The sequence below is a fragment of the Chamaea fasciata genome, unplaced genomic scaffold (assembly GCF_029207755.1).
Source record: "Chamaea fasciata isolate MVZ Bird 193981 ecotype frontalis unplaced genomic scaffold, bChaFas1.0.hap1 SCAF_5, whole genome shotgun sequence".
Lineage (NCBI taxonomy): Eukaryota > Metazoa > Chordata > Aves > Passeriformes > Sylviidae > Chamaea > Chamaea fasciata.
This window is the reverse complement of record NW_027094090.1, coordinates 69,995,408-70,012,905: the sequence shown is the minus strand read 5'-3', so window position 1 is coordinate 70,012,905 and position 17,498 is coordinate 69,995,408. Positions and strand designations below refer to the sequence as shown.

The window sequence follows — 17,498 nt, the reverse complement described above, 5'->3', positions numbered from 1 at the left end:
GATGGATAAAAAAACTAAGCTTGCTAGAATGAAGTAAATTGCAGGAAACAGTTGCACAGTAATTCAGAACTTACTTGATATTTCTGATGTTGCAGTGTAGGATTTCCATCCAAACTCCTTGTAAAAATACCTGGAGCTGCTGATGTAAAATGCTCCATTTTGTACATAAAGGGACAAAACCTTAATTTGTAAAGATAACAACAGAATATTCAGTAAATTAAATATGGTCAAAGCAGTAATGAAAGCAAGTACAGATACCCAGTTATTTCATCTGTGATGGTCTTCCAAGAATCCATCTGCATGTTTGGTAGCACACAAGCGAGTAGATAGGAAAATGTGCACAGGTTGCCTCACCAATGAATACTAATAATTTCTCCTTCTCCTGATCTCTGTTGATTTTTCTGTGTAGTTACATTTAGCAGATATAAGTAAACATAAAATACATTATTTTTTAATGTTTGGTAACTGGGTATTGTCTTTTTTTCCAGGCTCAGTGTTTGATAAATGTCAGCGGTGATGCCGTCATCTTTGTCCGTGAATCTGAGCTGGAAATGCTGCCAGTGCAGCCTTCCACAGCTGCCCCTCAGCCCACCAGTTCTGCAGGAGATGTCACAACATGAAGACAGGACAAGTGAAGTAGTCTCTGCTAAATATAAAGATTATTTAAAATGTGGGAATGTTTAGGTTTGCATCTTCAAAGTCAGTATCTCTCCGTGACATTCACAGCCAAAATTCCAAGACAATCACACTTTTTTTGTCGTCATATAACTTAAGAAGGTAAGAGCATGGACTGGCAGGTGTGCTCTGGTTCTTCTGTTGCCATTCCTGCCCTCTCTGAAACCAGGCAGCAGGTGAAGCACTGATAGGAGAACATGGATTAGAATAGCAGGCATCACATGGAACTATAGAAGGAAGGAAAAATTGTTGCATTTTTGAGCTGGTCAGTGGGACCATCAGAGTTGTCATTCAGAACCATTTCTGAGTGTTGTCTGAACTGATTCTCAGCTCAGGTCAGGGTGGGAAGGAGGTGCCTGAGAAGTCTGTGTTGGAAACCTTTGATGGAGAAGGGAGAGATTTGTGTCCAAGCCGAGAAAACATGGGCTGGACTCTGAAATTCCTTTACATCATAGAGTGTGAAGAGGAAAAAGCAGAACCAAAAAGTTACAGTTTGAATTTCTGCACATTAAAAGTTTGTTTTTTTCTTGTTTTGTTGTTTTTCTATTTGGGGACTGTTGGTTTTTTTACCTGTTTTTTTAAAAGCTGCCAGACCACAATGCTGTCATCCTGGGCATCCCTGTGGTGGGACGAAAAACAACCCAGAACACAACAAAAAGTTCCAGGGTGTGTCTGGTGCTATTGCAAGATGTTCACTTCAGTATTGACAAAGCAGGTCTTTTTGTTATTTAAGACTTTGTGAAGGAATTGTCCTGCGGTTCATTTTCTTTTCAAGGATGACATAAGCAGTCCCCCAAAAATCAGTTGTGCAGAGGTTATTCTGCAGCCTCCTTCCTGTTTAAATGGCTGGTTAGTTGGAGATCGATGTAGGTGTGTGACCCTGGTTCCTGCAGGTTGCTTTTGTATTTGGGGTTTTTTGTTCTTTTCCAGTGCTGTAGCTGGGAAATAAGGGTACTTCAAAGACAGGAAATTTGTCATTTCCAGTAAAAGTCTGAAAGGTGGTGGTACTCTATTGTAAAAAAACAAACAAAACAAAACAAAAAAAACCACCAAAAACCAACTTTGATTTGAAGATGCATTCTTGCTTCATTCCGACAATATTGTACATGGAACTTGAACAAAGATGTAAACTTGAATGTAAATATTCTGTTTAGTGTTGAAATTAAGCAATGGCGTGATTATTTGTTAAAACTAATTATTTCATTGTAAATGAGCATGAAAATCATTCTTGCACAATAAATCTCTTTATAAAATTCACTGTCTTAATATGTGTAGAGGTTGCCATAGAAGCTGTGGCTGCTCCATCCCTGGAAGTGTTCAAGGACAGGTTGGATGGAACTCTGAGCACCCTGTTCTGGTGGAAGGTGTCCCTTCCCGGGGCAGGGGTGGGGGAATGGAACTGGATGGTGTTAAAGGTCACTTCCATCCCAAGCCAGCCATTCTGTGATTCCATCAAGTATATTTTTGCTGTGGGAGTTCCTACCTAAAGATGCAAAGATGTGCATCTGATTTCATGGGGTTTTAACTGCTGAAGAATTCTAGTTCATGCTTGGAGGTGACCCGGCAAAAAGTCGAGAGGCACAACGGGATGGCTTGCAGAGAAACAAGGACAAAACCTGCTGCTCCTGAAAACCAGGCTGCAGAATAGAAGACATTGGAAATCAAACTCTGGTCTGACACAGAGGTAACACAGAAGCCAATAAAACAGCAAGTGGGTGATATCACAGTAATTATGTCACTTTTGAAATACTTAAACTTATGCTTGGGTTAATTCCTATCCTATGAGAAAATGGAGTTAAGTGAATGGGTTAGGACACTGCTGTACAGTGCTCAAGTGCTCCCAAGGTAACAACAGTCAGGGGAAAGAAAATCTTAACAGACACACTGAAAATCAACTTAAACTCTAAAAGCTCCCCATTTTTTTCCCACATTGTGACAAATGTTTCAGTTCCCTGTTAAAATAGGTAATACACTTGGTAGAAGTTGGTCTAAAAGATCCTTTATTAGAAGGATTAATGGGTAGTTAGCTCAGAAATGTCTTGCTGAATTTTTCTAGGTTATATATGATCTTCCTGTGGTTTTATAACAATATTTTAGAGCTATGAAAGAGTTGTGAGTATTTAACCCCTCTGGAAATCTGACACCTGAGGGCATTTCTTGTTGAATAATCACAAAATGAATCACTGGCATTAGCCATGAGGTTATTTTGAACTCGTCACCCAAAAATTTGGAGACACTGTTTGGACATACACTGACTGAAAACCCAAGGAAATCTGCTCCTGTGATCTGTGTCATGCAGGAAAAAAAAAACAAAAACAAATCAAAACAAAACAGTTTTTTAATTAATCCAAATGGCAGCCAAGGCAGAACAGCAAAGGCTAAATCCTAGGGCTGAAATTTTGCCTGACTGTAGCCCTTACCCATGCTCCAAACCTAGCAATCATAAAGCCTCTGACCCAAATGACAGAACAGCCTTTGTTACATCAGTTCTGTGCTGATGAAAAACATCACTTGCAGATTTACCCAGCTGTCCTTCCACATTCATTTCCTCTTCAGCCTCCACTAACCAACTTATCCTTGTAAAAACTACAAACAGATGCCAACAAAGCTCCCAGATTTCCATCTGAGGAGTTAATCTGCTTATTCAACATTTACAGTTTGGAAAATCTGTGGAAGGAAAAGAAATGCAAGATGTTTGCAAGATGTTTGATGTTTGTAATTATTGTTAGCTGCAAAACACAGCACATTATTTGTTCCACTAATAGGTCTCAGCAGCAACAGAGTGTTTGCCTGTCCTCCAGGTCTCAGCTGTGGGAAGTATTTTGACAGTTTGATCCACAGTGTGGAACTACATGTGGGCAGAGTTGTGTTTTCTTTTTGCTGCTGAAGAGAGACTTTCGAGTTGGCCACAAATCCCGGGCATGTGAGCACATTTTCCTGCTAAAATACCTCCTTACACTCTCCCTAGCTCACAAGGGAGGGAAGATGATATCCATACTGGTGCTTAGTAGTATCACCCTCTCTGGAAATGCTTCCTCTGCTCCTGGTGGGACACCACAACGTCACAAAGCTGTGACAGCCAGGACTGAAAGATAAAATTCAACTCTGAGCCTGGAGCCAGTGAGTGTCCCTCACACCCTTCCATTGCTCAGCCCCCTTTGGATGTAGACATTGAGCTTGCCTTAGGCCTTTCCAGGGGCACATTCCACCCATTTCTGGCACCAGCCGCTGTAAATCATGACCCCTGGGGTGGGGAGGGCACCCTAGCAGCCCATCATGTTGCAATAAAACCTCCCTGACAGACTTTTGCCCTCTTGTTTGGGAAGTGAAAGTAGGTGATGGTGTAGGCTGACATCCCACACAGGCACCACCCAACCATCATTGCAGGATGTGTGAGACTTCCTGTTCACACTCATGACCTAGAAACAGAAACCAAATCTAAACCCAGTTCAAACCTAGCAGAAGTTGAAGGCAAGCATCTGGAGAATCCAGGGTCAGCTTAGAGAAATCCACCCTCCATCTTGCAAACCACGGGCTCTCTGTTCTCTTGGAGTGACAGACTCCTTCTCTTTTACACTCTGCGGAGTCCAGGCAGCTTCAGCTTGAGGATTCTCAGATAATGTTTTCATTTCCATTTCCCTCTCTGAAGACAACCCTAGAAAGAGATATCCACGTCTTTCTTTTCCTCTCAATTTGTGATTACAGTGACTAAAATAATAGCTTTTGCTACAATTTACAGCTTCCTAGTGTCCTGACATGAAGGAGCTTGGTGGTTTCACGTAGTTTGGTTAAATGACCTACATTTCAAAGCTATTTCGTGGCACTTCACTCTGCGTTTTTTTCCTCAACATTTTTTCAGGAATATCATGTCTGTTTGAATCTTCAAGTCTGCAAAAGTCATCATACTATGCAAGTTAGGACTACATTTTATTATTTGATTTTTGAATGGCACTCAATAATGTGTTATCTCAATTCAGACTGTATATTTTACACAGCAAGCTACATTTCAACCTTTCCAGTTCAGCAGAAATCATGTTATTTATGGTAGAATTACACCTGCTACCAGGTGACTGATTATTTGTACATCAAAGATTTTGTTCTTTGCCTGATTTCTGATACACTGGCAATTTTCTGTAAACCTTCTACAAATTATTCTTTGTGCAACAATGTTAAAATATAATAAACTTATGATGTCATATTTCCCACAAAGTGAACAGGCAGGTTGAAAAGTACATTGAGTCTCCAAATGAAAGGGCTTTGTTGGTATTTGTCTTCCCATCCAGTTTATGTTATCTATTAGACTCCCTCTCACCAGCTGGCTGAATTAATGACTTGTGAAACTTCCCTTCTAACATGACAGGCATCACAGTGTGACATTTTGTAAGACAAAACCATCCATCTCCTGGGTCTCTCTTTCTCAAGAGAGAAAGCTGTTATTTCCCTGCCTTTCAAATGGTTTATAGGACTAATTTCAAAACAGAGTGAAAGCACAGCCCCTCAAATCTTTTCAAAGGGATTCACAGTTGAATAAGTAACTTGAGAAAAATAAGAATGACGAAGCTCCAGAACTAAAGATGTCCGTGAACCCACCATACACATGTATCCATCCATCCATCCCACAGTCCATGGTGGGATCACATTATTTGACAACTGTGAAAGAGCTGTTTGGTCTGGGATGCAAAGTGTGGCTGAAGTTAAACAGAGGAATGTGCAGGTTGGTTCCTGGTCCTGCATTTCTTGAGTTTTTAGTCATGGTGTTGACGTCATCTTTGCGCAATAACTGCAAATCCCTGTGGGAGGCTGTTTTCCCTTGGAAACCACACTCAGCCACAGGATATCTCCTCTTCCTTCACTAGCAATTTGTATCGCCACCCAGCATGAAAAATAATACTTCAGCTGTTTTCAATTTAGTCTGTCCTTTGGTGGACAATTTCTGTGCCGAGCCTTGCTTTTATCTTAATTATATCTGTGAAGAGACTGAATAAATTTTCACTATTGTTTGCCCATTAATGAAACTTTAAATTTTCTTCCTGAAGTGATGCTGCTTAAATTTGGAGGCCATTAAAAAAAAAAAATCATGACAGTCTTGAAGCACTTCACAAATATTAGCTGTTGGTGCATCCAACAGTTTGAATCACAGCTGAATTTCTCTGGAATGTGTGTCCCACAGCACTGCACCAGGCTTGAAGAAGTCTCTGTTACAAATCTACCTCAGCCATCAGTCAAATATTTTCAAGTCTCTGTCTCTGTATTCTCTGCTCAGTGGAGATAAGGGTAACGACAACCTTTTTTCCAGAGAAATTTTTAATCACTTTTGAGGTTATTTAAGGAGGAGGTCCTTGTTCTGGTTCCTGTATACCAGTGTTACTGTATGCACATTGCTGCTTTACACAACTCTATGTCAATCAATATATTTGGAAAGAGTGTTATGGAGCCAGTATGTAAATTTTGCCTTTGATGTATGGGTTAATGGAAAATCTGGCTAATGCAAACCTGACAATCAAACGGAGCTCTGCACAGAACTCAGCACTCTGCATTGGTTCTGTGCCTGAAGCCTTGGCTTTTTGCTCAATTTTAAGTCAGATTTCAATTTTCACTGTGGATGCTGGATCTGGTTTTACCCATGATCTCCTGCACCCTTCAGAGCCGTAGCTTATGCTCAAGGCCTTAGTGTTTGCCAGAGGAAGACACCAGCAACCAGAGTGTTAGTGGGGTTTCTTTTTAGACACTTGTCTGTCCAGGCTTTGAAGGTCTCAGCCACCCTTGGTGAAAGTTGTCTTTAAACTCATTTCTGCATCCCCTTTTTTGGCTTCATCCTTTTCTCCATCACTTTTTCCAGGGTGGACAGCTGAACAAATCACGTCATCTAGATCTGCTGTTAATTCTGAACAGCGGAGAGGTCTCCTGATGCCTCACACAAATTCAAGTTTGTCCCTAGTCAGAACTAAGGATCATTTGTGTGTGATAAGAAGAAAAGATACAGCAACAACATTAACAGGCTTTTTCCTCTCTCTTGCTTTTCTTCTATCTACTTCATCCTGGCCTAGAGGGATTACTTATTGTGAGGCCAAATTTATTATGTCCCCCTCTATATCAGACACAACCTTCTCATGAACAGGATTCTTAACCAACACTAAATTATGAATGATGGCTTCCTGACAGCAACTGCTCAAATTGAAACTTCAGCAATGTCAGACATGAGGTTAGAATGTGTTTGAGTCCCCAAGGAAAAGGAGCTGCACTTACAAGGGAAGAGCCTGTTTGCTTCAGAGATGTGCTTGCAGTCTCTGTGCATGTGGGTGTGCATGTTCTATTGTGCCTTTTATACTCATTTTATTTCCTTCATAAACTGTACATTATACAACAGGACCTTCCAGCCACAGTATCTTTGGCATGCTAGCTCTAATACATAAAGTCATAGAATAGTTTGGGTTGGAAGAGCCTAAAAGATCAACACCAGTTCCAACCCCCTGCCATGGGCAGGGACACCGTCCACCAGACCAGGCTGTTCCCAGCCCCATCCAGCCTGGCCTCGAGCTTCCAGGGATGGGATATCCACAACTTCTCTGGGCAACCTGTGCCAGGGCCTCACCACCCTCTTAGTAAAGAATTAGTAAATCTAATCTAATTCCCCCCCTCTTTTAGTCTGAACCCATTCCCCCTTTTCCCACCACTACAGTTCCTGATGAAGAGCCCCTCTTCAGCTTCCTTTTAGGCCTTTTCAGATACAGGACGGCTGCCATGAGATCTTCATGCAACCTTCTCTTCTCTAGGCTGAACAGAACTTAATTGACACTAATCCAGCAAGTCCTTTACCCTTCTGAGTAGCTTTCTTTGTGAGTAAACCCATTAACTTCAGCACAGCTCGCTCCTGTTAACAGTGAGGACAAATTCATGGAGCTGCACAGGTAGGAATTTCACCCAGAATTTCACTGTACTTACTTACCTTCACCTTCCTGGAGCTCCTGCCTATCTATCCTGCCCATCCATGCCTTGCATGGGCATTTTTACATGCATTAAAACACACTAAAGAGGCATCTTGAAGCCAGTGCTGTAGAACAGAACTCTGGTTTTTATGGCTTCCCCAGAGGTACTGTAATAAGGTGCAGCAGTGATGGTAAGGTTGCCAAAAATTCCCTGTGTTCCTTCATTTTATGAGAAAACCTTCTTTCCATGCAAAACCAAAGAGCAAAGTGCCTGTGGGCTAATGCCTTGAAACATTCCCTGTCACTCACTCCTCCATGTTTTCAGTCATTCTTGTTCCACCTTTTTACCAGCCAACGTCACTGTTTGCCTAAAAAAGATGTTTTGAAACTCCTTTCGACACTGCTTGTAAAAGAGGTTCTCTGTTTTAGAGAATGAGCTCTGTCTTTCATCAGTAAATAATTTCCCCCCCCCCCCCCATTTTATGCCTCATTCTGGTGCATTCTCACTCCTCTCTGCAGCTGGAAGGACGACTGTAGGTGTTGTCACAGTAATGATACTATTACAGCATGACAGCTGAGAGGAAAAAACGTGGCAAAACTGGTAATAATTTTTCAGAGGATAACTGGTACAAGCCAGGTGAAAACTGATTAGCTTTTGGACACCATGACTTTGCAGGAATTAATTTGATATTGTAGCTACAATTCTCCCCTTTAACAGGATTATATAAAACTGTCTGTCAAATTAGGGGCTTAAAATGCTTTATCAGTGAGAATATGCATTTGTGGGTGGTTTCAACAGAGCTGCAGAGTAGATTCTGATAGGGAGAGGCATAATGGGAATTTGCCAACAGGGCAACTGTGCATCCATTCATGCAGTTTACACTGTTTGTGCTGTTCTTACAGCGGGAGATTCAGATGGCAGTTTTTGGATCTATCCGAACACAAGGAATTCAGAGAAATCAGCCTGTTCACAGGTGACACCCCACAAAAGCTGTTCTACAATAATACTTCAGAAAGGTGATGATTTCTGAATATTTTTGTGTTGTACATTGGATTAAAAAAAAAAGTACCAAAAGAGCACCAGTTATTCATGGCAGTGGGGAGTAAGGGCTGGGGTTCCACACAGAATGCTTACTTTTCTTTCAGCTTCGTTTTCCCTTGGAAAATAACATCCAATTTTCACACAGACTCTACTAGTGTAGCATGAAATACTTGCAGAACACAGGGCACAGCATAGAGCAAGGAATTTCAGTCAGGTGGAATGAACTGAGTGCACTGGGATGATAATGGATTTGCCAGGTATATGGCGTGGTAACATTTTCATCAGCTAAAAAGATGCCATACTCTGAAAACTGATTCCAGTGCAACTCCTCTGATGCATTCTGCAGAACAGAAAGTGTGTGGGATGCCGAAGTGGAGGGAAATTCCCTGTTATTTTGGAAGTGAGAGAGCTGAAAGAGTGCAAAGACGAGGTACAGGGGGATGCCTGTAGGAGTACACGATGCTTCAAACGAGAGCAGGCAAAAGCTGGGTATTTTGAAGGATGGAGTTGTAATCTTCGCGAGTGTTTTGGGCTGGGAGCAAGGGAAAGAAGAAAACCTGGATTCTGTCGCTGGGGAAAGGTGTTGGCTGAGCAGAGTGTCAGCTCCACCCGCAGGGGCAGCGGGGGAATGCAACAGGGAACGCCGGGGATCCTTCTGGTGCCTTTTGGGGGGAAACCGGGAAAATCACAGCACGGCGTTTTCCCTCCCGTCCGTGAATAGTCGCGCTGTATCGCCTGAGAGTTTAAAAGGCATTTTATTCCATGCTGTCACTCTGTGCTGCTTTTTAAAGGCACCTCTCAGGAACAATTTTTTTTTTTTTTTTCCTTGCTGTAGTGGACAGACCCTGCCCAGGATATCTGGCCCTTCTGGGTGGGATCTTACTTGGAACCAAGAAATGGAGGTAAGGTTAAACTCGCCATCAATTCTCACTAAAATGCAGTTCAACAGAGTAGAATCGTGCCTGGATATAAATTTTCTGCTTCGATTTAAAGATATGGATTGTTGATCACTACATCTTCTCAGCAATGGCAAAGTGTCACTGGAGTACTTCAGGCTATTTGCTTGTAAGCAAGATTCATTTTTGGCTTTTCATTCTTACCTCCTGCTTACTCTCCACCTGCAGCTGTTATTCCCAGCAGAAAGGAGGGGTGTGCTGTCCCTCACTGACAGAGGAAAAGGACGGCGGCTGATAACGCTGCACAGAAACACTTGACTCCAGAGCAATAGACCTGGCTTTGAGCTTGTCCTGGTGTGAATTCTGTAATTCCCACCAGTGCAAGAGCTCAGCAAGGCCAGGCATTTTCAGCTCCCCGTGGCAAGTCAGTGGCAACATAACAAGCTCTGCTACATGCCTGTCTTGATCCATGTGGCTCCTGGAGGAGCGCATGGCGCTGGAGTCGCTGCCGTGGTGCCAGACAGACCAGGGACTGCTACGAAATCAGTCAACAGCCTGGGGGCTTCACGCTGAAACAGATTTAGAAAACAAGGGAGGAAATGCTTAGGAATATCTCACAGGATCACAAATGAAAGATAGACCAAAATCTTGTGTGTATTGGATGTACTTAAACTTAATTCATTGCAAGCAGTTTGCATATTGAAAGAATAAGTAATTCCTACTTTCTCTTGTTCTTTTCCACTTTATTTCCAAAGCAATAAAGAACCTCTAGTTTGTTTCTTTTCTCAACCAAAGGTGAGCAAAGACTCAGGATTCAGTTTGGGATACAGTTCTGTACATCTTTTTTTTTCAATCACTTTTTTTGTTTTACTTTTAATGGCTCTAGCTAATCAAGTTTTGAAATAGTCTCCAGAGACTGAGTGGTTCTGTTTGTTTTTAATAGATATGACTGAACAGATTCTGGTTTATTCTGCTGTTGGTAAATAGTTTCCTCACCAAAACAAAAATATTTATCTAGCTCTAAATATTTTTTTTTCTAAAGGTTAACCAAAATGCCTTGCTCAGTTTCTTTTCCCATTTTTCCCCCAGAGAAAACAGTTATAACACTCCAGACAGCTCTAATATATCAAATATGAATGAAAATAATATTTCTTATGCAATTACATGATTCTGGCATTTTAATGTTCATTAGACATCATGGAGTAAATGTTCTATCTGTCAGTGTATATTTCTACACAGCAACACACTGTGAATGAGAATGTTATTCCTTCTCTCAAGGACTGAAAGTGCATTGACATTTCCAGGTTTATTTTTTCACTGAGAACTAAGTGTGTTGGGATCTCTAGCTGAAAACACTGTTGAAACACCCAGCTAATATTTATGGTTATTTTATTGCTGCCTTAGGGCCAGGAGATACTAAACGAACTGTATCAAACTTTCTTCTTGATTTCCTTCCTTCACCCAATTACCCTTTAATTCCCTTAATTACTACTCAACCCTGAAAGTTGCTCCAAAATAGCCAAGTCTCCATGTGCTGAAAGTCTGGAAAGCAGCTGGCTACTAACTCATACAAAACTCTTCCTAAGGTGATGTGGTAGTCTGCAGTGTTTCCCAGTGGGGAAATGGTGAACACAAATGCATCCATACCAGCCTGGGCTGAATCTGCCTTTTCATGCCAGGGACTAAAGACAGGGCTCTGAAACTGAGATACTGAGAGGAGCTGAACGTGTCTCCCATGTTTCAGCCCACCTGATTATCACAGAGAGGTGCTTTCTGCTGCTGGAGTCACTCTGTTGGCATGAAATGATGACACTGGTGATGTAGGAGGGCTCATCCTGCTGAGCAGATGAATTCCCAATGGGAAGCCTGAGCTGGGCACTGCCATAGGTGCGTGCAAGGTTCATGCTGCTGCTCCTTGGTTTGTGGGTGGCTTCTCTGACAGCTCTCCCTCACTCTGAGCACTGCAGCAACCACCGCAGAGGGCTGGAGCACCCATGAACCACCCACACTCCAGCCGGGGGATATAACCCTCACTGGGTTCTCTTCAAAGACCCAACCACACTAGTGGGGCACAGAAAATCATAGAATATCCTGAACTGGAATAAAACCCGAAAGGATCATCAAAATCCGACTCCTGCTCCTGCACAGGACAACCCCGAGAATCCATCGAGTGCCTGAGAGTGAATGTGCAAATGCTTCTGGAGCTTTGTCAGGCACCATAAGCACTTCCCTGGGGAGCTTGTTACAGTGCCCACCACCATCTGGGTGAAGAACCTTTTCCTAATAGCCAACCCAAACCTCCCCTGACACGGCTCAGGTGTTTTCAGGAGATGCGATCAGTGTTTTCCCCTCGCAAGGAGGCTGCTGCAGAACAGCTGAGAGGTGTTCCCTCAATCTACTCCAGGCTGAAAAGACTAAGTGCCCACAGCCGCTCCTTGTAAGAGCTGCGGCTTTGGAATGGGCTCTGCTATCGGCTCTGCTGGGAGGAGCACGCCTTGCTTTTGGGTTTGCCGTGCCCTCGGTGTGCTGCATTCTCCCAAAAGTACCTTCACCCACTGATTTTTCCGTGCGCTTTTTGTAGGATGCGCTTTGTGAGGGACACGCTTGGGGCGGACGCGGTGATGCCGGCTCCGGGGCTCCCGGCCTGAGCGCGGGGCAGACCCGGAGCGCCGGGGGCGGCCGCGGGGAGGGAGCACGGGACGGAGCGGGGCGGCGGGCAGGGGTCTGTGCCCGCCAGGGCGAGCCGCAGGCTGCTGCGGCCTCTGCCGGGGAACAGAGCCAGGCGCCGGGAGGGAAGGAGAAAGAGAGGGAGGGTGGGTCGGTGGGCGCCGGCGGCGGCACCCGGAGCGGGACCTCCCCCCTTCCTCCCTCCCTCTCTTCCTCCCCGCGCCGCGCTCCGCTCGGTGCCCGCGGCGGGGCGGGAGCGGGCGTGGCGCCGGAGCGGAGCCCCCCGGCAGCCGGGTCCCCGCTCTCCCCCTCCCCCGGCGGCTGCGGGCCGGGCGGCGAGGCCGGCGAGCGCCCCGCGGCCGGGGCGGGGTGGAAATTTACCGGGTCGCTTCCTCGGCGAGGCTGCGAGCTAGGGGGCTCGGCAGGAGGCGGAGGGAGGGCGGGGAGCGGCGGAGCATCATCTGGCGGGGAACGCGAGGGACCAAATGACTGTGAGCAAGGGCGGTAGCCGCCGCCGAGAGAGGAGCGAGCCGCGGCGCAGCGGCAGCGGCAGCCCCGCTCCCCCCGGCGGCGATGGCGGCGGGCGGCGGCGGGGCTGAGCGGAGCTGAGCCGGGCCGGGCCCCCCGCCCGCGGGCGCCGCATGGCGCGGGCCTGATGTCGGAGCGCGGCCCGGTGCCGCGGCGGCGCTGCGGGAGCCGGAGGAGGATGGCGGGGCTGGCGTGGAAGTGGCCGCGTACCCGCCTGCCCGTGGGCGCCAGCGCCCTGGGCGTCTTCGTCCTCTGCTGGCTCTACGTGTTCCCCGTGTACCGCCTGCCCGACGAGAAGGAGATCGTGCAGGGGGTGCTGCTGCAGCAGGGCAAGGCGTGGAGGAGGAACCAGACTGCGGTCGCTCTGTTCAGGTACCGCCGTGCGCGGCCCAAGGGCAGCGGGGACGGGCAGCCGGGGACGGAGAGCGGGGACGGGCAGCCGGGGACGGAGAGCGGGGACGGGCAGCCGGGGACGGGCAGCCGCGCGAATCCGCGGCCCAGAGCCCACCCGGGCGCCCTCCCTACCCCGCCGAGCCCCAAACTTTTATTCTTTCTTCCCCGAGCCTTTGTTTTTTCTCAGAGGGCTGCAGGCAGGCAGGGGCCCTTCTGCCCAGCAAAACTTTTTTTTGGAGGGTGGCTCCGTTCGCTGCGGGGCGAAGAAGGGGCTCGGCTCGGGGGATGGAGGTTTATCCTCGCAGGGGATGACACCTTGACAAGGGGGATGAGGTTTCCGGAGATTGCGGCGCTTGCCCGCACAATGGGGATGCTTCTCGCTTCCCGGGTATCGGCGGCACCGGCAGCCCCTGTGGCCGCTAACAAAGCCCGGGGCTGCCAGCCCGGCTTCCCTCGGCGCCGGGGAGTGCCAGCTGGCTGCCAGGAGAAAGCCCAGCTTGTGGAGCTCCCCGGGATGCGCAGGGGAATGGTTTGCGTGGATGTGCGTTCGTGTCAGCGTGCCCGCTCCGAGCGGCGCTTGGGGAAGCTCCGCGCTGCTCCTGGACTCTATGCGGCTTATTATAGAAGCCACGTGAAAAGGCACCTTTTTCTCTCCTCTTTGCTTCTGACGTGGCTGGGAAATGGCGATAATCCTTGGGGCCCGGTTCACCTTGCCTAGCTGCACGGGAGAGGAGAAATGTTGCGACCGAGCCGTGGAAAACCCACCGGGTCCCTGCGGTGGGGAGGATTTTTAAAAATCACTCCGCTTTAAAAGCGTGTGCAGTGCAGATTTGCATCCCCTCAAAAATTTCTCACATGTTTGGGTAAAATACAGGCAGTTGGAAGAGAGGCAGATTTCCCTCCCTTTCCCGGAGGGAAGCTCTCCTTTTTCTCTCTGTCCTCCAAGTAGCAAATCAAAGATCAGAGTGCGTGATAATCCAACTACCTCCATCAAAGCCCTCTTTAGTAAAAGGAATCACATCCAAAATTCAAGGGACTTATTTTCCCTTTCTAAAATATTTTTGTTTTTAAGTGACGTACAGTTTTATTTTGAGTTCTTCAGTATTTCCTGAATGTATTTGCCTTTGTCCTGAACTGGAGCTGATGGGGTCGCTTAATATCTTGTCTGCTGGGAAACTTTGCACTTCGTGAAAAGCACATTTTTTCATCCCCAAACCCTGCCGGAAATCTGAGCAATGATAGGTGAAAGGCATGTGTTAATACTATCTCATGAGGCAGCCCTGGAAGAAGTCCTCCCTTTAATACAGAACTAGCAAACAGATGCAGGATCCCTCTGCTAAAACACTTAACTACTAGAAACTATGTTGATCTTCTTGAATATTAATTAATCTTGATCCTGTGCACCAAAGAGTCCCATTTGGGGGGGTAGGTGAATCCATTTTTTTTTTTTAATTATCCCATAGGTTACGTAGGAAAGAGTTTGGTCTATTAGTTGTCGTGTTTGTAAACCGAATGTTGTTTGAAGCTTGGTAGTGCTGCTGAAGTTTCAGTTTACAAAACAGTTTTAGACCATTTCCACCACATGGTTTAGTAACAAAAACTCTGTGTGGCTTATCAGCTATTCCACTTGCCCATATGTTTTTCTACTCTCTAAGCACAGTGATTGTCTCAGAGATGCTATTGAAGAGAGCCTCATGCAATAAAAGGGGCTGTTGTTTCTTGTCTGAGTCTCTTGATGAGCTGGTGCAGCACGAAATACGATGAACTTTAAATCGATCTGCTTTAAAAGTAGTTTTTAAGAGAAATTGTATGCTGGAGATATGTAATGAGTGTAGTAAACTGCATTATTCCAACAGTTGTGAAGTGGAACTCTATTTTTGCTGCTTAAATTTGCTTCATGATAGAAGACTTTGAAGCTGAAGCTCATGTCAGGCAAGCTGCTGTATATTTGAGGTTAACAAAAACTCTTTGCTCTGGTCCTGCTGTCCCTAAGCAAGCCAGCTGTAAAAACTCCATATTTAACTTTCAGCTGGAAAATTCCAGAGAATGTCAGTCTCTATTTGGATGGGAAAGGAGGGATAGAGCTTCACAGAAACCCTGCATGTGAACTTTCAAGTAATATGGCTTTTCCATAACACTCTAATGTTAGGTGTGCTTTAATGTATTATTAATAAAAACTATTTAAGAGCAGTGTTAATTGCCGTTCTCCCTAGCCCTCCTGCCGCGTTCTGGTTAACAAACAATTTTGGTTTCACTCAGTTTGAAGCATAAATGGGAATTAACCTGGGCTAAAAATCTGTATGCAGGTATTCATAGTACTGCTTCGTGTAATACAGTGGCATTTGTGGCATCGTATAGCCAGGTTCTTGCTACACAGAGCGAACAGCTGATGGGTTTGGAACTTTCTCCTCTCATAAACTCACCAGACTCCTATTGCTGAAGTAGATGTTGAGTAATTAAGTGGATGAAACCATACTTTTCAAATCTCAGGAAGTCTTTACGCTTTGCCTTCTGTACCTGAATCGAGGACAATTCACTGAGTGACTTAGCAAGTTCAACAGAACCATCTGGGTAGTTTGGGTTGAACCCTGGCAACCAGGTGCTGGTAACTCCTCGATCTCCACTGCTGCTTCTTTTTCCTCTTTGTGCAGCCAGAAGCCTTATGGGAAGATCCCTGTAAACCCTTTGCTTATGCAAGAACCCAGACCGGCCTGGTTCTTGTGGAACAATTCAATGGGGGCTTTGTGTTTGAGCGAATTTCCAGAGCTGGTTTTCAAATATAAATAGCTGTATAATTAGCCAAAGATGCCTTTAAATTTCAAGACACTAGAGGTTCAGGGTAGTCGTACTGTGAAAGCATTTCCTGTCTGACAAATGCTGAATATCCTGTCAGATGGCAAAACTCAATTTTGAACCACAAAGTGGTCAAAATAGGAGTAAGACCATTATTAGAGCCACTAGTAGCTAATGTGTCTGATCTGCCTACAGCATAATGGCTTGTCATCCTCTGAGGTGGCTAATGTTAATGAGCCCTAACTGGTTTTACAGATTACCCAGGGGATTTTTTAGGGCCTAGTGCTGCTGAGATTATTTAGGCAAAAATGTTTTTACTTGTTGTCTGTTATTTGCTGAAGTAAATTACATACAGTAATACCTTTAGGACGGTTTTATTTAGAATACTGCAATTCATTAGAGGCAGAACTGGATCTTTTTATCTGCCTTACAAGCTCCGTGCAACCACAAATCCCAAGCACTGTGTGTTGATATGACACTTCTTTCATCTGTTTGTAGAGGGTGGACCTCCTGTAGGGATTGAATATGCTTGTGGGGGGCAGTGGGTTTTGGACTGTCAGCAGTCCCACTGAACGGGTTGGATGATGGTTAGTGTCTTAAAGGTTCTTCAGGAAGAGATGGGACGGTCCCTGCAAGACAACAGAAAGGCTTCCTTTGGGATTCAGCTTGTGTTCTTGCTTCTGCTGCTTCCGTTTTGTGTGATGCTGAAAGGTCACCAGGGATTGTTCTGGGCGTGACTTGATTAAACTGATGGGAGATGTCCCCACTGAGCTCACTTCTCATGACTGCAGTCCAGAGCATCTGCTACAGTTTGTCTTTGCTCTCCAGTGATGTCCCCTGGCTGTGCTCTCACCTTGGCTGGTGGCTTCTCCGCTCCTTTCCACCAGGTTTGTCCTCTTGTCAGTTTTCCATGGACAGAGCAGAGAATCTCCTGCCCTGAAATCACACAGCTGGGTCAAGGGCTGAATTGGATGGAACAGCCAGGCTCTGGTGTGTGCAGTGTGAGTGTGAACAGACTGTGGATCCCCTCCTGCTGCTGGCTTTGCGTGCCTTGCAAAAATCCTGCTCTGTTCCCAGTGTGCCAGAGGGGCTTTCCCCACTGTAAGTGTCTCTTGCCAGCTGCTCTCTGCCGGCTGTTCCTGCCTGTACCTGGAGTGCAATCACACGAGGAGAGTCCCCCTGTGCACATCATAGTTCATTCTGGATTGCATTAACACAGAACTGGAATTCCAGGTCACCTCCCCAGCTGGGTATGACAGATGCTATTGCTGAGTCAGCAAGGTTTTCCTTAGTTCAGATGGCTTTTTTTTTTTTTTTTCCCCTTCTCTTTTTATGTCAGCACTGCAAATTGCATGACTGTTGGGATCCTCGTTGGGCTGTCTCAAGGCAAATCTGAGATTAAACTTTGCATTGCTCAGGTTGACTTTAGATAAGAGTTTGGCCCTTCTTAAAGTGCTTCATCAGATACAGAATTACTCTGTATTATTATTACGCTTTCACTAGGTGCATGTGAAGGACAGAGTTAGGAGTAGACCTGGGACATGCTGGATTGGGTTACTTCTGCCTCCATGGCCTGAG

At 45.7% G+C, this 17,498-nt stretch overlaps 2 protein-coding genes across 24 annotated transcripts in view; both read left to right on the top strand.

Moving 5' to 3' along the window:
• The window catches only part of C2CD5 (C2 calcium dependent domain containing 5), a 56,280-nt gene extending 54,369 nt beyond the window's left edge, over positions 1-1,911 (top strand). For all 23 annotated transcript variants that reach the window (XM_066184365.1, XM_066184379.1, XM_066184377.1 and 20 more), the window contains one exon: positions 489-1,911. In XM_066184365.1, coding sequence (XP_066040462.1) covers positions 489-620 — 132 coding nt within the window. In that variant the 3' untranslated portion in view covers positions 621-1,911. The remainder of the gene's footprint in view (positions 1-488) is intronic.
• Positions 1,912-12,604: 10,693 nt separating this feature from the next.
• The window catches only part of ST8SIA1 (ST8 alpha-N-acetyl-neuraminide alpha-2,8-sialyltransferase 1), a 110,101-nt gene continuing 105,207 nt past the window's right edge, over positions 12,605-17,498 (top strand). Inside the window, exon 1 of the mRNA XM_066184360.1 lies at positions 12,605-13,106. Within this exon, the coding sequence (XP_066040457.1) occupies positions 12,862-13,106 (245 nt within the window). The 5' untranslated portion in view covers positions 12,605-12,861. The remainder of the gene's footprint in view (positions 13,107-17,498) is intronic.